The sequence below is a fragment of the Sebastes fasciatus genome, chromosome 22 (genome assembly GCF_043250625.1).
Source record: "Sebastes fasciatus isolate fSebFas1 chromosome 22, fSebFas1.pri, whole genome shotgun sequence".
In the NCBI taxonomy this organism is placed as follows: Eukaryota; Metazoa; Chordata; class Actinopteri; order Perciformes; family Sebastidae; genus Sebastes; species Sebastes fasciatus.
The window spans coordinates 14,147,733-14,169,366 of record NC_133816.1 but is presented as its reverse complement, the minus strand read 5'-3'; the positions used below and the strand labels follow the sequence as shown (position 1 = coordinate 14,169,366).

Sequence of the window (21,634 nt, the reverse complement as noted above, 5' to 3'; positions counted from 1 at the left end):
TTTGTTTCTAAAGTATGGAGATCAGATCTTTGGAATGTCTGGGACTCTCGGCCAAAAAACAGATACTGAGATTTTGCAGAAAATCTATGAAGGTATAAAGACCTGTCAGATACCTTCATTCAAACGCAGAAAGCTGTTCGAGGTTGAAGGAGTGATCGTAAGTGATGAAGAAGAATGGATTGAGAAAACCTGCGATGTTGTCTCTGCAAAAACCAACCCTACTCCATACAGGGCTCAAAGAGCTGTGTTGGTGATCTGTGAGACCATCAATCGAGCAAAGGTTCTCTACCGTGCTCTAGGATACAAAGTCCAGAACGAAAAGCTTTACATAAGCAACAACATGGACAATTCTGAAGTCTTTCAAGGGCTGCAGCCTGGAGACGTCATCGTAGCAACAAACCTTGCAGGTCGTGGGATGGACCTTAAGGTTTCTAACGATGTAAATACAGCTGGAGGTTTGTTCGTTGTGCAGACCTTCCTGCCTGAGAATGCTCGTGTGGAGGCGCAGGCCTTTGGACGCACTGCTAGACAAGGATCTCCTGGGTCTGCTCAACTCATCGTCTGCTCCAGCCATCTGTCAGAACCGCTCAAATCGCTGGCTTTAATGGGCGAACTTCAATCTCTCTGTGAGAACATAACGAATGTCCTGTCACATATTTTTGTGATGGAATTGAGGTCTTATCAAAAAAGCCACAGCCATGAGCAATCTAACGGTATGTCTTCAACGCTGTCACGTATTTTGACTAAAAACTCCAATTCAGGGATAAAGAGCGTTAAGCAGGTCAGAGATGACTTGGCGACAAAAAGACTAGCTACCTTCTTGGAGTGTGACATCCCAAACATAAAGAAGAAGGAAGAGCTCTTCAGTCTCTATCTTGACACACTAGATGAAGTGTACAAAAGCAGCAACAACGAGCCAGCAGATTCAGATTTGTCTGCACTGAATGAATTCTGGGGCATGTGGCTCCTGACCCACTTCAATGAGAACGATCCTATCTTGGACTTAAAAAACAAACTATCTGAGGACCTGAAAACAGCCATGCAAAAACTCAGACGGAGAGACTCCCCCTCATCAAACCTGCACCACTACACTGCATTTGGCAATGATCTGCGCAAAAAGGGCAATCTTGCAGAGAGTATCAAGATGTACACTAAGGCCATTCAGGAGGACCACTGTTGGGCAGCAATTGCATACTACAACCGTGCTTTAACATCTTTAACCCAGCAAGACAGGCGTCAGGATCCAAACTGCATCGATCAAGCTCTAGAAGACTTGCAAAATGCACTCAAGTCTGTTGAGCTCTACCTTGAACAAATTGAGGTCACTCGTAGATACTCCACACAGGTCGAGGAACTCTGCAGCGATTCAGTCACCCGATTTGACCGTCACATGATAACCAGACACAAAGTGTTGCTGTGTTTCAAAGGGAAGATTACAGACGCCATCAGGAAGGTAGACAGGGCCAGAGACATAGGTGGGAATGTAAAAGTGGAGGAGAATCTAGTCTACTTCCTGGTTCCACTAGTGTATTTTCTGCCCTTGGCAGTCCTTTCGACCGAATCACTGACTCTAATCCGCTCCAGAGACCCTCTGAAGTTGCTCCAGCTCATCAGTCATCCCTACCTTGACATTCTCAATGAACTTAGGTGTCTTGAATCTCTGGGCCTGACTCATGTCTATACCTTAGATACACTGTTCTCTCTGGGTGGCTTTTTCTCAAAGATACATCGGACCATCTTCTCTTGATTAGATGGCAGGCGTTCAGCACTTGAGCAAAACAATCAAGCAAGCAGTAGAGCTTGCTGTGGGTTTTAAAGTTCCTCTTGGTTTTGAAGTTTCTTTCATCACCGCAAGTTTGGGGAGATTCCTTGTGAACCATGTGATCCTAACTGAACCAAAAACATTAAAGTCAGAAGAAGAAGAAGTTTCAGGTGTTAATGCATTTTTGATATGTTAATCAGTACTGGTTTCCTACCATTGTTACAATACATATAATATGGTATATTTTTCTATTAATTGTTGTCAGTTCAATTGAACAATTGCTAATCACAGAAGTCTTAATATGAATGTACTTTATTGTACTTTTTGCATATATATTGAGCAATTGTAAAGGGTTTCTGCTCCATTTTGTTGGAATTATTGTCTGTTATCACTATTGTGCATCTTGTATTATAAAGATCATATATACATGTACTTGATCCAAAATGACAATGACAAAGTAATGTTGTGATACTGGTATTTTGCTTTTTGAAACATACACCTAAAAACACAGTGTAACATTTGTGTTTACAAAGTTAATATGATACTATTATCACTGAATTAATTAAGTTTCTATTCACTGAAGGCATATATTTTTTGAGAGCTATAAAATTACATTTGTACTACATTTTGATTCTGTATAATAAAAAGCTATCTTTTGAAACCTGATGGTTATTTGCCAATCATTTGAAATACATATTACTACACTGTATTTACATATGTTTGTAGTAACAACAATAATAATCATATTGTAATAAACAACGTATGTGACTAGATCTATTTCCACAGTATTTGAGGTGTAATGAAACTTTTATGCATGTTGTTTTTCAAAACTGTTCATTCTTTACATGAACAGAACATCAAATAGACACTGAAGCATAAAGACTGAACAGGGACTCAATATAATCACTTCATTACTGCCACTGTGTGGTATAATGTGGTACTGAAGTTTGCTTGCATTGGAGACTGGAGTCATGTAGGCTTGTTACATTCATTTGTTTAGCACAGTATCATAGCATTTTGTGAGATACATAAATATTAGAATACGGTAGTTGTCACAATGTTAATTTCAAGTAAAACAATTGGTTACGGTTAGGGTATTTGGTGTATGCTAGGTACAGTAAGATGGATAAAAATGTAGGGGATTTAGTAAAGATTAAACAAAAGTCTTAAATTCAACGCAGGTTGAATTAAAGATAAAAGTATCATCCATCTCATCCAAGGGGAAAACAGTGGTATATATGCATTTACATTGTTAAATGCTGAGCTCATTCGATAAAGCTTGGTGGACCTGAGGATGCTACGTTGTCTCTAGAATGATATTTTCCTAATAGGTCTTTACTGAAAAATTCAAAATGCATTTTTTTGAATAAGTGCGATACCTCTGAACTTAAAACTTAAATAAACATAAACTGCCTAAATCATCAGCCTGACCCAGTTTTCAGGCCAGCAACAGTAGTCTAAATATTCCTAATGACTACTCCATGCAGAAATACAAGTAAAATGAAATTAAATGAAATTAAATAAAATTAATTAAAATAAAATAAAATAAAAAAATAAAAAAATAAAAAAATAAAAAAATAAAAAATAAAATAAATAAAAATAAAATCATTAATTCCATCAACTGAGTTTTACAAGATTTTCTTATAAGATTGAATTGCATAAAAAACAAAATGATGGTTGTTCAAGTGGGGATCTAATAAGGCGATGCAAACAATATTAGTATACTGTATATGGCTGAAACAACAAAGTAGGAAAGCTTTAATCCCAAAATCCGGTTTGTCCTGGTCACACCAGAGGTGTGGCCTCACGGCGGATTAAAAGCATCTGATGTACTGTAGAGCATTTTAAAACCAGGCTGTGATATATCTGCTAGGAATGAAGGCCAATCAATCATATAGTTAGCACAAAACATTCTCTCATGTTAACTGTAGATGGACAGCAGCTGGACAGGCAGTGGGGATTTTTTTAGAGTCCTTGAAATGGTGACTGCAGATAAACCTTTATAGTTTTTAGTTAGTTCTAACCTTAAACACATATTAAGTTCTGATGCATCATATATGTGAATAAGAGTAACATGGGAACTGCTATTAAATGTTTTTTCACAGCTGTTGACTTTAGTATATGTTGTGACGGTATTTGTCCAACAGATGGCAGAAGCTCTGTAAATCAGACTGTAAATCAGCTAGATCAGTAGCAGGTTTGGTAGTTACATTTATAATATATTCTATTACAGTTACCGGTTACAATACCTCATTAAAACTGTAAGCACCAATGTAATTCAAGGCTCAAATTCATTATCATAGTCTGAATTCTATAAGTTATTGCTTTGTGAAGTATAATGATACTGTAAGACTTTCAAAAAACACAAGATACATTTAACTAAGGGCACCTTTACTACAGTTAGAGACCGTTCAAATAATGTTATACGTAATATATTATCAATTTTAATACTAAAGGATTAAAGCAAACCTCTTAAATTAAAACAGAGGAATGTTGATTTTTTTTGTCATATATTATGCCATAGCCCCTATAAAACAAGGCTGGATCAAAATGTATTTAATTTACATGTAAATATCAAATGTATGATGATTTGTTGTCATAACACGTTTGCACATAGTGCTGATTTATTTCATCAGAATAACTTGTTTCAGGTGTCACAGGTCACCGCCACTTGAGCACTCCTTCATATGCTACCAAGAAGTCATGTGATTGCCAGAAAGTGAAAGAAAAACCGTCGGTAAATTTAGGGGAATTCTGTGTTTGCTGATAACAAAGACGTTAACCAAATCATAAAACATGGCGTGACTTTTTTATGGCTATCATGTGTACCGTTCTCACCCTGCTAAGGAGAAGTTAAAGAAAAGTTTTAGGTTGTAAAGCTTTGATTTTATTCTTTCAGGTTGATTATTTTATGGTTTAAACCTGCTCTATATGAAAAGTATCTCGAAATTAACTTATCTTATGATTTGACACTATATAAATAAATTTAAATTGAAAAAAAAGGTTTTATGCATTGATACCCCTATTGGACCGCCTTTTGCATAAAAAACTGAAATTTACTTTTTGTGGCAGATGTACAAAAAAGGGTTAAGTCAAGGGAAATTGAAGGAGAAATAATCCTTTTTGGGGGGGAACAGTTGCTGTGGAGCTGCTCTTGAGATTAATATTTGATTGCTATCTGCAAGTACAGTAACAACGTGGTTTACAATAAATGCTACACAGAAATCGAAAGGATGGCAGGAAAGTCCATCGGGGTCAAGGTTGGCGAAAAAGAAACAAAAACAAAAGATATAAAAGAAAATCAAATGCTCAGGTCCCAAAGACACACATCACTCTTCATCTTCTTCTTCTTAACAGGTGAGTAATCAGATTACTACCACAATACTAGAGCTGCAACAATTAATCGATTAGTTGTCAAATATTAAATGAATCGCCAACTATTTTGGTAGTCAATTATTCGTTTGAGTAATTTTTTAGAAAAAATAAATAAAATTCTCTGATTCAAGCTTCTTAAATGTGAATATTTTCTGGTTTCTTTTCGCAGTAAACTAAATATCTTTGAGTTGTGGACAAAACAAGACATTTTATGATGCCATCTTGGGCTTTGGGAAACACTGTTTGACATTTTTCTAAATTTTCTGACATTTATAGACCAAACAACTAATCGATTAATCGAGAAAATAATCGACAGATTGATCAACAATGAAAATAATAATTTGTTGCAGCCCTACACAATACATTAAATGTGTTAATAACAAAAACAATTAAGCTACATAATACAATGAAGACTTGTAATATCTGTGTTTTGATGCAAATTTGCTTATATTTGATTGTCTGAGTAATAATACTATGCAGAGAATGACAACTGCTAAATATAAATTGTGAGTGAAATTTTAATGCTGTAGCACAGGGGTTCTCAACCTTTTGTAACTGAAGGCCCACTTGTGATTGTCAAAACATTTCCGAGGACCACCTTCCCAAATAAATGAGTAAAAAACCTAACATGTTTATACAACAAATAATAAACTGGGATGTAGATATGTGTTGTGCCACTGTCAGCTGTAATGACCAAAATACATATTCTGCTTACCCTCAGTGAGACACTTGGGCTTGCCTCTGGGAAATAATGAGATCAAGTCGTGGTGGGATGGGTGAGAGGCTGACACACAGAGTAGCATTCAAAGTTGCTTTCAGTTTGTTCCTTGCCTTTGATTTTGTGACAGTCACAATGGAAAACCCTGACTCACATAAATAGGTGGTGGTGAAAGGCAACAGAAATTTGATTGCCCGTTTTGACAGAGAGGGATATTGACTGGCAGCCAGTATCCAGAATGAAGCAAGGTCAACTTGTGTGAGCTGAAGCTTCAGGCTGCTGTCTGCTGATAGTTCCATCAGTTCATTTTCCAACACAGTGGAGAGAGCTATGTCTTCTGAAGCAGGATCCACAGAGAAAGGGTCCAAAATCCAAAGGTTTCCATCTCGTGCATCTTCTGAGAAGTAACCTGCAAACTTTCCTGACAACTGAGTCAAATGCTGGGTTATAACACTGGATATGTTGACATGAGGAGTGGCTTCCAAAGTTTCACTTAGGAGTGAAAACACGTCAAATCGTCCCTCCTTGACTCTTCTGTTTCACAGAATAAGTTTTTTCTTGAAGCCCTCAATTTTGTCTGAAACCAAAAACACTGTGCTGTTTCTGCCTTGCATTGATATATTGAGCTGATTTAACTGGTCAAATATATCTGATAAGTAGGCCAGTTTTGCACAAAAGTTACCATCAGTGTAATGCTCAGCAAGAGGGGAGTGCTGCTCTTCCAGAAATGTGTGCACTTCTTCTCTCAGTTCAAAAAGGCGATTAAGCACGAATCCTAATTTAATGTATTCAGGGTCATATTTCCTCACCACACGCTTCGGAGCTTTTACTGGCGCAGGGTTGTCTCCCACATCACTTTTTCGCTTTAAAAACCGATCCATTTTGTCTCACTGCATCCGAGAACGTTAGCTAGCTAACAGTGGCAAACACGTTTGTCTCTACCTGATGATGTTTGGTGTTTTTACACAAGGCCTATTGAAGGAGGTTGGGTCACACTTAATCAACGCGCCTTCGGGGTACCGCACATGCGCAGTAATATCTGCTCTGCACTCGCCAAAATTGAGCCGATCGCAACGCGCGACCGCAGCTCCAGTTACACTGCGCATGTGTTATACCCAATACAAGACCCGTGTCCGCCCGTGTCTTAGCCTCCTTCAATAGGCTTTGGTTTTACGGCAGCCGGCATCTTACCTCCTTTAGGTTTTACCTGTTCACTTTGCTAAATAATAATAAAAAAATAATCTAGTACCACTGCCTCTGCGGCACACTAGATGGCGCTCTGCGGCCCACCGGCAGCCCACTGGTTGAGAATGGCTGCTGTAGCAAGTAAACAAATCATGTAAGTGTAAATCATTATCACAATATTACTGAATAGCAACTATTAAACAGTATATGGAAATTGTGTATTGTTTTAAAGAAAATGTTTTTTTTTCTGTTTTGACCAGATTTTAGCCTGTCCACAAAATGGCTGAATCTGACTCTGATAGCAGCATCGAAGACTTTCTTACCAAATTGAGAACTTTACTCCTCGCTCGCAGTTTGTTGTCTCCAAAAGAACTTCTCAACAAGCTGCAAGGACTTGTTACAAATATCAAATGGAGCCCGGCGGACGCCACTCACTTGTTCGATGATCTTCTGAATCGATTTGAGTCAACAACAAATGACGGATCCGATCTCCTCTCATGGATGATTAAAATGCTGCACTGTATAGAGATTAATTACATCACTCCCAGTTGGAAGAGTCAAAGAGGAAAGACGCTTATCGATCTGGTCCAAGACGAGACTGTAACAGATGAAGACCTCAAGGAATGTTTAGCTTATGACACAGAAAAGCAACTGGAGGAAATTCTTGAGGAAATCCGCCAACAAGAGTTAAACCAAATTGATGAGAAGCTTTTAGGTGAAGTGAAAGACATTGTATCATCAGTTGATAAAGATCTTAAAGATCCCAATGATGGATCACAGCGGAGTGGCTTAAAACAAGTCTTGCTGAAGCTCTGTCGGGCAGTGGAAGAAATTCAGAAGTACAGACCACGACTGACACAGATGGTGAGCTGGTGCATTATGGCTCTTTCCAAAACAGGCCGGTTAATTCAGGTTGGCACCGGAGAGGGAAAGTCGTGTATCGTGGCAATGTTTGCCGCTTTTCGAGCTATGAGAGGAGAACAAGTAGACATCTTCACAAGTTCGTCAGTTCTTGCAGAAAGAGATTTGGTTGAATGGAGAAACTTTTATAAAGTTTTGAAAATCAGTGTAGACTGCAACACCAACAAACATGGCAAAGACAGAAAGTTAAAAGAGTGCTATGACTGTCAGGTTGTTTATGGCACTGCTCATGAGTTTGCTGGAGACTGGCTAAACCAGCACTTTGCAAGAATGGACATATTTGGAAAAAGAACATTCCAGTGTGCAATTGTGGATGAAGTGGATTCCTTGATGCTGGATAAGGGTCATCACTTTGTCTATATAGGTAGTGATATGCCTGCTTTGCAACATCTCAATCCACTCTTGGCATTCATATGGACCACTGCTAATCAATACAGAAAGATTGGCACAGAGGCATTTGTGGGGCAAAAATACCCCTTCCATCAAGTTGTGCTTGAGAAAATATCAAAGGACAAAAATGTCGAGGAGTTAACCATCCTTAAAATGGCTGAGGACACAGGTATACTGGCAAAAGGTTCAGTCAAGGACCTTCAAAAGGACCCTGGCCTTTTAACTGAAAAAACTGCAAGTGTTACTGCTAACCAGTTGGCGAAGTTCTTTGAGACAGTAGAGAGGAGATTCCCATCTTGCCGGTTTGATCTGCATTACATCAATAATGATGGAACAATAGAGGAACTGAATAAGGGTCCACAAAAAGAGGCACAACAACAGAGACTGCCACTGCTTTTACTCAATGGAGGCTTCTGTCAGTACATGTATTCTGATACAGAGAGTATGCTGAGGGCTGCAGAAGAAGAAATAAAACGTTCTCTGCATTTTACACCTTGTGAGCTCAGTAAGGACGGAATAACCTTCTACGTCCCGGGCTTCCTCTCAGATCTGGTCGATTCCAAACTAAAGGTTTGGATTAAAAATGCATTCAAAGCACAAACCATGACAATGGGTCATGAATATATCATCGAGGAACATGGGGTAGTGCCCGTTGACTACAGCTCCACAGGTGTTGTTGAAAACTTCATGAAATGGTCAGATGGACTACATCAGTTTCTTGAAATGAAACATATGTCCAAGCTGAATGACATGACAGCCATCACAAACTATATGTCCACTGTGCGTTTGTTTCTAAAGTATGGAGATCAGATCTTTGGAATGTCTGGGACTCTTGGCCAAAAAACAGATACTGAGATTTTGCAGAAAATCTATGAAGGTATAAAGACCTGTCAGATACCTTCATTCAAACGCAGAAAGCTGTTCGAGGTTGAAGGAGTGATCGTAAGTGATGAAGAAGAATGGATTGAGAAAACCTGCGATGTTGTCTTTGCAAAAACCAACCCTACTCCATACAGGGCTCAAAGAGCTGTGTTGGTGATCTGTGAGACCATCAATCGAGCAACGGTTCTCTACCGTGCTCTAGGATACAAAGTCCAGAAAGAAAAGCTTTACATAAGCAACAACATGGACAATTCTGAAGTCTTTCAAGGGCTGCAGCCTGGAGACGTCATCATAGCAACAAACCTTGCAGGTCGTGGGATGGACCTTAAGGTTTCTAACGATGTAAATACAGCTGGAGGTTTGTTCGTTGTGCAGACCTTCCTGCCTGAGAATGCTCGTGTGGAGGCGCAGGCCTTTGGACGCACTGCTAGACAAGGATCTCCTGGGTCTGCTCAACTCATCGTCTGCTCCAGCCATCTGCCAGAACCGCTCAAATCGCTGGCTTTAATGGGCGAGCTTCAATCTCTCTGTGAGAACATAACGAATGTCCTGTCACATATTTTTGTGATGCGATTGAGGTCTTATCAAAAAAGCCACAGCCGTGAACAATCTAACAGTATGTCTTCAACGCTGTCACGTATTTTGACTAAAAACTCCAATTCAGGGATAAAGACCGTTAAACAGGTCAGAGATGACTTGGCGACTAAAGGACTAGCTACCTTCTTGGAGTGTGTCATCCCAAACATAAAGAAGAAGGAAGAGCTCTTCAGTCTGTATTTGGACACACTAGATGAAGTGTATGAAAGCAGCAACAACGAGCAAGCAGATTCAGATTTGTCTGCACTGAATGAATTCTGGGGTATGTGGCTACTCACCAACTTCAATGAGAACAAGTCTATCTCGGACTTAAAAGACAAACTATCTGAGGACCTGAAAACAGCCAGGCAAAAACTCAGACGGAGAGACTCCCCCTCATCAAACCTGCACCACTACACTGCATTTGGCAATGATCTGCGCAAAAAGGGCAATCTTGCAGAGAGTATCAAGATGTACACTAAGGCCATTCAGGAGGACCACTGTTGGGCAGCAATTGCATACTACAACCGTGCTTTTGCATCTTTAAGCAGAGACAGGCATCAGGATCGAAACTGCATCGATCAAGCTCTGGAGGACTTGCAAAATGCACTCAAGTCTGTTGAGCTCTACCTTGAACAAATTGAGGTCACTCTTAGATACTCCACACAGGTCGAGGAACTCTGCAGCGATTCAGTCACCCGATTTGACCATCACATGATAACCAGACACAAAGTGTTGCTGTGTTTCAAAGGGAACATTACAGACGCCATCAGGAAGGTAGACAGGGCCAGAGACTTTGGTGGGAATGTAAAAGTGGAGGAGAGTCTAGTCCACTTCATGGTTCCAGCAGTGTATTTTCTGCCCTCGGCAGTCCTTTCGACCGAATCACTGAATCTAATCCGCTCCAGAGACCCTCTGAAGTTGCTCCAGCTCATCAGTCATCCCTACTTTGACATTCTCAATGAACTTAGGTGTCTTGAATCTCTGGGCCTGACTCATGTCTATACCTTAGATACACTGTTCTCTCTTGGTGGCTTTTTCTCAAAGATACATAGGACCATCTTCTCTTGATTAGATGGCAGGCGTTCAGCACTTGAGCAAAACAATCAAGCAAGTAGTAGAGCTTTCTGTGGGTTTTAAAGTTCCTCTTTTGGTTTTGAAGTTTCTTTCATCACCGCAAGTTTTGGGGAGATTCCTTGTGAACCATGTGATCCTAACTGGACCAAAAACATTAAAGTCAGAAGAAGAAGAAGTTTCAGGTGTTAATGCATTTTTGATATGTTAATCAGTACTGGTTTCCTACCATTGTTACAGTACATATAATATGGTATATTTTTCTATTAATTGTTGTCAGTTCAATTGAACAATTGCTAATCACAGAAGTCTTCATAAGAATGTACTTTATTGTACTTTTTGCATATATATTGTGCAATTGTAAAGGGTTTCTGCTCCATTTTGTTGGAATTATTATCTATTATCACTATTGTGCATCTTGTATTATAAAGATCATATATATATACAATATATATATATATATATATATATATATATATATACTGTATATATACTTGATCCAAAATGACAATGACAAAGTAATGTTGTGATACTGGTATTTTGCTTTTTGAAACATACACCTAAAAACACAGTGTAAAATTTGTGTTTACAAAGTTAATATGACACTATTATCACTGAATTTATTAAGTTTTTATTCACTGAAGGCTTATATTTTTTGAGAGCTATAAAATGACATTTGTACTACATTTTGATTCTGTATAATAAAAAGCTATCTTTTGAAACCTGATGGTTATTTGCCAATCATTTGAAATACATATTACTACACTGTATTTACATATGTTTGTAGTAACAACAATAATAATCATATTGTAATAAACAACGTATGTGACTAGATCTATTTCCACAGTATTTGCGGTGTAATGAAACTTTTATGCATGTTGTTTTTCAAAACTGTTCATTCTTTACATGAACAGAACATCAAATAGACACTGAAGCATAAAGACTGAACAGGGACTCAATATAATCACTTCATTACTGCCACTGTGTGGTATAATGTGGTACTGAAGTTTGCTTGCATTGGAGACTGGAGTCATGTAGGCTTGTTACATTCATTTGTTTAGCACAGTATCATAGCATTTTGTGAGATACATAAATATTAGAATACGGTAGTTGTCACAATGTTAATTTCAAGTAAAACAATTGGTTACGGTTAGGGTATTTGGTGTATGCTAGGTACAGTAAGATGGATAAAAATGTAGGGGATTTAGTAAAGATTAAACAAAAGTCTTAAATTCAACGCAGGTTGAATTAAAGATAAAAGTATCATCCATCTCATCCAAGGGGAAAACAGTGGTATATATGCATTTACATTGTTAAATGCTGAGCTCATTCGATAAAGCTTGGTGGACCTGAGGATGCTACGTTGTCTCTAGAATGATATTTTCCTAATAGGTCTTTACTGAAAAATTCAAAATGCATTTTTTTGAATAAGTGCGATACCTCTGAACTTAAAACTTAAATAAACATAAACTGCCTAAATCATCAGCCTGACCCAGTTTTCAGGCCAGCAACAGTAGTCTAAATATTCCTAATGACTACTCCATGCAGAAATACAAGTAAAATGAAATTAAATGAAATTAAATAAAATTAATTAAAATAAAATAAAATAAAAAAATAAAAAAATAAAAAAATAAAAAAATAAAAAAATAAAAAAATAAAAAATAAAATAAATAAAAATAAAATCATTAATTCCATCAACTGAGTTTTACAAGATTTTCTTATAAGATTGAATTGCATAAAAAACAAAATGATGGTTGTTCAAGTGGGGATCTAATAAGGTGATGCAAACAATATTAGTATACTGTATATGGCTGAAACAACAAAGTAGGAAAGCTTTAATCCCAAAATCCGGTTTGTCCTGGTCACACCAGAGGTGTGGCCTCACGGCGGATTAAAAGCATCTGATGTACTGTAGAGCATTTTAAAACCAGGCTGTGATATATCTGCTAGGAATGAAGGCCAATCAATCATATAGTTAGCACAAAACATTCTCTCATGTTAACTGTAGATGGACAGCAGCTGGACAGGCAGTGGGGATTTTTTTAGAGTCCTTGAAATGGTGACTGCAGATAAACCTTTATAGTTTATAGTTAGTTCTAACCTTAAACACATATTAAGTTCTGATGCATCATATATGTGAATAAGAGTAACATGGGAACTGCTATTAAATGTTTTTTCACAGCTGTTGACTTTAGTATATGTTGTGACGGTATTTGTCCAACAGATGGCAAAAGCTCTGTAAATCAGACTGTAAATCAGCTATATCAGTAGCAGGTTTGGTAGTTACATTTATAATATATTCTAATACAGTTACAGGTTACAATACCTCATTAAAACTGTAAGCACCAATGTAATTCAAGGCTCAAATTCATTATCATAGTCTGAATTCTATAAGTTATTGCTTTGTGAAGTATAATGATACTGTAAGACTTTCAAAAAACACCAGATACATTTAACTAAGGGCACCTTTACTACAGTTAGAGACCGTTCAAATAATGTTATACGTAATATATTATCAATTTTAATACTAAATTAAATATTAAAGCAAACCTCTTAAATTAAAACAGAGGAATGTTGATTTCTTTTGTCATATATTATGCCATAGCCCCTATAAAACAAGGCTGGATCAAAATGTATTTAATTTACATGTAAATATCAAATGTATGATGATTTGTTGTCATAACACGTTTGCACATAGTGCTGATTTATTTCATCAGAATAACTTGTTTCAGGTGTCACAGGTCACCGCCACTTGAGCACTCCTTCATATGCTACCAAGAAGTCATGTGATTGCCAGAAAGTGAAAGAAAAACCGTCGGTAAATTTAGGGGAATTCTGTGTTTGCTGATAACAAAGACGTTAACCAAATCATAAAACATGGCGTGACTTTTTTATGGCTATCATGTGTACCGTTCTCACCCTGCTAAGGAGAAGTTAAAGAAAAGTTTTAGGTTGTAAAGCTTCGATTTTATTCTTTCAGGCTGATTATTTTATGGTTTAAACCTGCTCTATATGAAAAGTATCTCGAAATTAACTTATCTTATGATTTGACACTATATAAATAAATTGAAATTGAAAAAAAAGGTTTTATGCATTGATACCCCTATTGGACCGCCTTTTGCATAAAAAACTGAAATTTACTTTTTGTGGCAGATGTACAAAAAAGGGTTAACTCAAGGGAAATTGAAGGAGAAATAATCCTTTTTGGGGGGGAACAGTTGCTGTGGAGCTGCTCTTGAGATTAATATTTGATTGCTATCTGCAAGTACAGTAACAACGTGGTTTACAATAAATGCTACACAGAAATCGAAAGGATGGCAGGAAATTCCATCGGGGTCAAGGTTGGCGAAAAAGAAACAAAAACAAAAGATATAAAAGAAAATCAAATGCTCAGGTCCCAAAGACACACATCACTCTTCATCTTCTTCTTCTTAACAGGTGAGTAATCAGATTACTACCACAATACTAGAGCTGCAACAATTAATCGATTAGTTGTCAAATATTAAATGAATCGCCAACTATTTTGGTAGTCAATTATTCGTTTGAGTAATTTTTTAGAAAAAATAAATAATATTCTCTGATTCAAGCTTCTTAAATGTGAATATTTTCTGGTTTCTTTTCGCAGTAAACTAAATATCTTTGAGTTGTGGACAAAACAAGACATTTTATGATGCCATCTTGGGCTTTGGGAAACACTGTTTGACATTTTTCTAAATTTTCTGACATTTATAGACCAAACAACTAATCGATTAATCGAGAAAATAATCGACAGATTGATCAACAATGAAAATAATAATTTGTTGCAGCCCTACACAATACATTAAATGTGTTAATAACAAAAACAATTAAGCTACATAATACAATGAAGACTTGTAATATCTGTGTTTTGATGCAAATTTGCTTATATTTGATTGTCTGAGTAATAATACTATGCAGAGAATGACAACTGCTAAATATAAATTGTGAGTGAAATTTTAATGCTGTAGCACAGGGGTTCTCAACCTTTTGTAACTGAAGGCCCACTTGTGATTGTCAAAACATTTCCGAGGACCACCTTCCCAAATAAATGAGTAAAAAACCTAACATGTTTATACAACAAATAATAAACTGGGATGTAGATATGTGTTGTGCCACTGTCAGCTGTAATGACCAAAATACATATTCTGCTTACCCTCAGTGAGACACTTGGGCTTGCCTCTGGGAAATAATGAGATCAAGTCGTGGTGGGATGGGTGAGAGGCTGACACACAGAGTAGCATTCAAAGTTGCTTTCAGTTTGTTCCTTGCCTTTGATTTTGTGACAGTCACAATGGAAAACCCTGACTCACATAAATAGGTGGTGGTGAAAGGCAACAGAAATTTGATTGCCCGTTTTGACAGAGAGGGATATTGACTGGCAGCCAGTATCCAGAATGAAGCAAGGTCAACTTGTGTGAGCTCAAGCGTCAGGCTGCTGTCTGCTGATAGTTCCATCAGTTCATTTTCCAACACAGTGGAGAGAGCTATGTCTTCTGAAGCAGGATCCACAGAGAAAGGGTCCAAAATCCAAAGGTTTCCATCTCGTGCATCTTCTGAGAAGTAACCTGCAAACTTTCCTGACAACTGAGTCAAATGCTGGGTTATAACACTGGATATGTTGACATGAGGAGTGGCTTCCAAAGTTTCACTTAGGAGTGAAAACACGTCAAATCGTCCCTCCTTGACTCTTCTGTTTCACAGAATAAGTTTTTTCTTGAAGCCCTCAATTTTGTCTGAAACCAAAAACACTGTGCTGTTTCTGCCTTGCATTGATATATTGAGCTGATTTAACTGGTCAAATATATCTGATAAGTAGGCCAGTTTTGCACAAAAGTTACCATCAGTGTAATGCTCAGCAAGAGGGGAGTGCTGCTCTTCCAGAAATGTGTGCACTTCTTCTCTCAGTTCAAAAAGGCGATTAAGCACGAATCCTAATTTAATGTATTCAGGGTCATATTTCCTCACCACACGCTTCGGAGCTTTTACTGGCGCAGGGTTGTCTCCCACATCACTTTTTCGCTTTAAAAACCGATCCATTTTGTCTCACTGCATCCGAGAACGTTAGCTAGCTAACAGTGGCAAACACGTTTGTCTCTACCTGATGATGTTTGGTGTTTTTACACAAGGCCTATTGAAGGAGGTTGGGTCACACTTAATCAACGCGCCTTCGGGGTACCGCACATGCGCAGTAATATCTGCTCTGCACTCGCCAAAATTGAGCCGATCGCAACGCGCGACCGCAGCTCCAGTTACACTGCGCATGTGTTATACCCAATACAAGACCCGTGTCCGCCCGTGTCTTAGCCTCCTTCAATAGGCTTTGGTTTTACGGCAGCCGGCATCTTACCTCCTTTAGGTTTTACCTGTTCACTTTGCTAAATAATAATAAAAAAATAATCTAGTACCACTGCCTCTGCGGCACACTGGATGGCGCTCTGCGGCCCACCGGCAGCCCACTGGTTGAGAATGGCTGCTGTAGCAAGTAAACAAATCATGTAAGTGTAAATCATTATCACAATATTACTGAATAGCAACTATTAAACAGTATATGGAAATTGTGTATTGTTTTAAAGAAAATGTTTTTTTTTCTGTTTTGACCAGATTTTAGCCTGTCCACAAAATGGCTGAATCTGACTCTGATAGCAGCATCGAAGACTTTCTTACCAAATTGAGAACTTTACTCCTCGCTCGCAGTTTGTTGTCTCCAAAAGAACTTCTCAACAAGCTGCAAGGACTTGTTACAAATATCAAATGGAGCCCGGCGGACGCCACTCACTTGTTCGATGATCTTCTGAATCGATTTGAGTCAACAACAAATGACGGATCCGATCTCCTCTCATGGATGATTAAAATGCTGCACTGTATAGAGATTAATTACATCACTCCCAGTTGGAAGAGTCAAAGAGGAAAGACGCTTATCGATCTGGTCCAAGACGAGACTGTAACAGATGAAGACCTCAAGGAATGTTTAGCTTATGACACAGAAAAGCAACTGGAGGAAATTCTTGAGGAAATCCGCCAACAAGAGTTAAACCAAATTGATGAGAAGCTTTTAGGTGAAGTGAAAGACATTGTATCATCAGTTGATAAAGATCTTAAAGATCCCAATGATGGATCACAGCGGAGTGGCTTAAAACAAGTCTTGCTGAAGCTCTGTCGGGCAGTGGAAGAAATTCAGAAGTACAGACCACGACTGACACAGATGGTGAGCTGGTGCATTATGGCTCTTTCCAAAACAGGCCGGTTAATTCAGGTTGGCACCGGAGAGGGAAAGTCGTGTATCGTGGCAATGTTTGCCGCTTTTCGAGCTATGAGAGGAGAACAAGTAGACATCTTCACAAGTTCGTCAGTTCTTGCAGAAAGAGATTTGGTTGAATGGAGAAACTTTTATAAAGTTTTGAAAATCAGTGTAGACTGCAACACCAACAAACATGGCAAAGACAGAAAGTTAAAAGAGTGCTATGACTGTCAGGTTGTTTATGGCACTGCTCATGAGTTTGCTGGAGACTGGCTAAACCAGCACTTTGCAAGAATGGACATATTTGGAAAAAGAACATTCCAGTGTGCAATTGTGGATGAAGTGGATTCCTTGATGCTGGATAAGGGTCATCACTTTGTCTATATAGGTAGTGATATGCCTGCTTTGCAACATCTCAATCCACTCTTGGCATTCATATGGACCACTGCTAATCAATACAGAAAGATTGGCACAGAGGCATTTGTGGGGCAAAAATACCCCTTCCATCAAGTTGTGCTTGAGAAAATATCAAAGGACAAAAATGTCGAGGAGTTAACCATCCTTAAAATGGCTGAGGACACAGGTATACTGGCAAAAGGTTCAGTCAAGGACCTTCAAAAGGACCCTGGCCTTTTAACTGAAAAAACTGCAAGTGTTACTGCTAACCAGTTGGCGAAGTTCTTTGAGACAGTAGAGAGGAGATTCCCATCTTGCCGGTTTGATCTGCATTACATCAATAATGATGGAACAATAGAGGAACTGAATAAGGGTCCACAAAAAGAGGCACAACAACAGAGACTGCCACTGCTTTTACTCAATGGAGGCTTCTGTCAGTACATGTATTCTGATACAGAGAGTATGCTGAGGGCTGCAGAAGAAGAAATAAAACGTTCTCTGCATTTTACACCTTGTGAGCTCAGTAAGGACGGAATAACCTTCTACGTCCCGGGCTTCCTCTCAGATCTGGTCGATTCCAAACTAAAGGTTTGGATTAAAAATGCATTCAAAGCACAAACCATGACAATGGGTCATGAATATATCATCGAGGAACATGGGGTAGTGCCCGTTGACTACAGCTCCACAGGTGTTGTTGAAAACTTCATGAAATGGTCAGATGGACTACATCAGTTTCTTGAAATGAAACATATGTCCAAGCTGAATGACATGACAGCCATCACAAACTATATGTCCACTGTGCGTTTGTTTCTAAAGTATGGAGATCAGATCTTTGGAATGTCTGGGACTCTTGGCCAAAAAACAGATACTGAGATTTTGCAGAAAATCTATGAAGGTATAAAGACCTGTCAGATACCTTCATTCAAACGCAGAAAGCTGTTCGAGGTTGAAGGAGTGATCGTAAGTGATGAAGAAGAATGGATTGAGAAAACCTGCGATGTTGTCTTTGCAAAAACCAACCCTACTCCATACAGGGCTCAAAGAGCTGTGTTGGTGATCTGTGAGACCATCAATCGAGCAAAGGTTCTCTACCGTGCTCTAGGATACAAAGTCCAGAACGAAAAGCTTTACATAAGCAACAACATGGACAATTCTGAAGTCTTTCAAGAGCTGCAGCCTGGAGACGTCATCGTAGCAACAAACCTTGCAGGTCGTGGGATGGACCTTAAGGTTTCTAACGATGTAAATACAGCTGGAGGTTTGTTCGTTGTGCAGACCTTCCTGCCTGAGAATGCTCGTGTGGAGGCGCAGGCCTTTGGACGCACTGCTAGACAAGGATCTCCTGGGTCTGCTCAACTCATTGTCTGCTCCAGCCATCTGCCAGAACCGCTCAAATCGCTGGCTTTAATGGGCGAGCTTCAGAACATAACGAATGTCCTGTCACATATTTTTGTGATGGAATTGAGGTCTTATCAAAAAAGCCACAGCCATGAGCAATCTAACGGTATGTCTTCAACGCTGTCACGTATTTTGACTAAAAAATCCAATTCAGGGATAAAGAGCGTTAAGCAGATCAGAGATGACTTGGCAGGTAAAAGACTAGCTAGCTACTTGGAGCGTAACATCCCAAACATAAAGAAGAAGGAAGAGCTCTTCAGTCAGTATCTGGACACACTAGATGAGGTGTACGAAAGCAGCAACAACAAGCCAGCAGATTCAGATTTGTCTGCAGTGAATGAATTCTGGGGTATGTGGCTACTCGGCAACTACAAAGAGAACAAGTCTATCTTGGACTTAAAAAACAAGCTATCTGAGGACCTGAAAACAGCCATGCAAAAACTCAGACAGAGAGACTCCCCCTCATCAAACCTGCACCACTACACTGCATTTGGCAATGATCTGCGCAAAAAGGGCCATCTTGCAGAGAGTATCGAGATGTACACTAAAGCCATTCATGAGGGCCACTGTTGGGCAGCAATTGCATACTACAACCGTGCTTTTGCATCTTTAACCAGAGACAGGCATCAGGATCCAAACTGCATCGATCAAGCTCTGGAGGACTTGCGCAATGCACTGGAGTCTGTTGAGTTCTACCATACACAAATTAAAGTCACTCACACATACTCTGCACAGGAAATCAAGGACCCCTGGTGTAATTCAATCACCAGATTTGACAAGCAAATGGGAGTCAGATATGAAATGCTGAAATCTTTCAAGGGTAACATAACTGAGGCCATTAAAAAGCTAGAGAAGGCCAGAGACAACGCTTATGGGGATGTAAAGGTGCATAAGAAACAAATCAAGTTCCCGATTCCACCAGAGCATTATTTCTCCTTGAAAATGCTTCAGATGACTCTAATCTTCACCAGAGACCCTTTGAAGATCCACCAGCTCATCAACAATCCGTTTTATGATTTTGTCATTGAACTTAAGCGCCTTCGATCTCTGGGGCTGACTCGTGTCTATACCATAGACATATAGTTCTCTTTTCAGTTCAGTTGTATTTTGATATGATATTAAAGGTAGGGTTGGTAGTGCTTTTCAAATAATTTTTTTGTTATATTAGTTGAAATTCTCATTACATCCCATCAGCAATCAATAAATCAAATGTTCTGACAAAAAAAGAAACAAAAACATCTGGTATCTGTGGCTGTCACAGGACTGTAATAAACCCGTCTAATCATTTCATTTGGCCTGAATGTAATGATTGGATGGGTTACCTGCCTGTCTACCTACCTCCCTGTCTGCCTGCGCACACTCTGCTCGTGCAATCATTGCACGTCACTGGAGTCTTCCACAAGATGCTAGCTTGACAGCTGTGAGTGCTAACAATAGCCATGTTTACGTTCATTATGATAATCTGGGGGAGTGGCCTGAAGGAATGGACTGTTGGTAGCACTGGGCTGGTTTTTCAGTTGGAAAAATGTTAAAGTCTAGCGTACTCTTGCTAGTTTCTCAAGATTACCAACCCTACCTTTAATCAATGCAGGTTTACTGTCCATTGTTACAGTACATGTAATATGTTTTATCTTAGAATAATTGTCAATTCTAAAGAACATTTGCATACCAAATAACTAAGATATTATGGATGTATTTTTTTGTAATTTACTATATACATTTTCTTACATTGTCTTATAGTTTTGGGGTAGTGTTTTCATTTTTCAATTGTAACTCTCCATTTGTAACATATATGTCTTGTGCAATTCTGCTCTTAAATGTTAACATTGTTTTTTGCCAAATGTTGGTTATGATCTTTACAATATCCATGTACTTGATACTTTATTTAGTTATATTTATTCAAACCTGAAACGATAAATTTGATGTGATGTGACACTGATATTACACTAATGTTGTGTGTTATATGTTGCTGCTTGTTGCACACTCCTAAAATAAAACACAGCAATGAATGCTTATCATTTACAAAATAAGATCACTGAAATGTTTTAGTTTTTATTCACTGAAAGGGTATATCTTTTGGAAATATGACCAGGTAAAAATGATGATCTGTCATATTATATTACATGTAAAAGACATTTAATTCTGTTAAATAAAAACCCAGTCATCACCACAGACATTTAAAAAAAAAAGAAAAAAGAAAAATACTTATTAAACTATATAGTACTTACAAATGTGATATTCATCAGACTGCAAGAAACATTAACTCTTCCATGACTACAGTACATGGGGAAGTGTTCACAGGAACACAAAAGCAGATGGACACTCAGCCTGAAAAATAGACTGTATTAATAAAGTGTATGGACTGAACAGGGACCAATTATAATCCATTACTGCCACCGTGTGATTTATTGTGGTACTGCAGTGCTTATTTTGGAGACTGGAGCCATGTAGGCTTGTTACAGTCATTTGTTTAGCACAGTATCATAACATTTTGTGAGATACATAAATATTAGAATACTGTAATTATCCTGATTAAAATTGTGGGCAAGCAAAATAACTGGTTATGGTTAGGGTGTAAATATAAGCTGAATAAAGAGTTAGGGAATTAAGTCAAGATTAATTATATTGATTAGTTCAACACAGGTGGAATTAAAGGTCTCACCCAAGGGAATAAAACGGTGAGTATGTTTAATGTTTAAAT

At 38.4% G+C, this 21,634-nt stretch overlaps 1 protein-coding gene across 1 annotated transcript; it reads left to right on the top strand.

The window, feature by feature from the left end:
- The first annotated feature begins 5,070 nt into the window (after positions 1-5,070).
- On the top strand, positions 5,071-20,963 carry LOC141760912 (uncharacterized). Its single transcript, XM_074624021.1, has 3 exons — positions 5,071-5,119; positions 7,301-9,834; positions 19,023-20,963. Exon 3 carries the CDS (start codon positions 19,042-19,044, stop codon positions 20,014-20,016), a length of 975 nt encoding a protein of 324 aa, XP_074480122.1. The 5' UTR covers positions 5,071-5,119; positions 7,301-9,834; positions 19,023-19,041; the 3' UTR covers positions 20,017-20,963.
- The last annotated feature ends 671 nt before the right edge of the window (positions 20,964-21,634 follow it).

Excerpts from the sequence above, each read along its gene's own strand:
- LOC141760912 (XM_074624021.1), top strand. The coding sequence starts at position 19,042 with ATGTCTTCAACGCTGTCACGTATTTTGACTAAAAAATCCAATTCAGGG.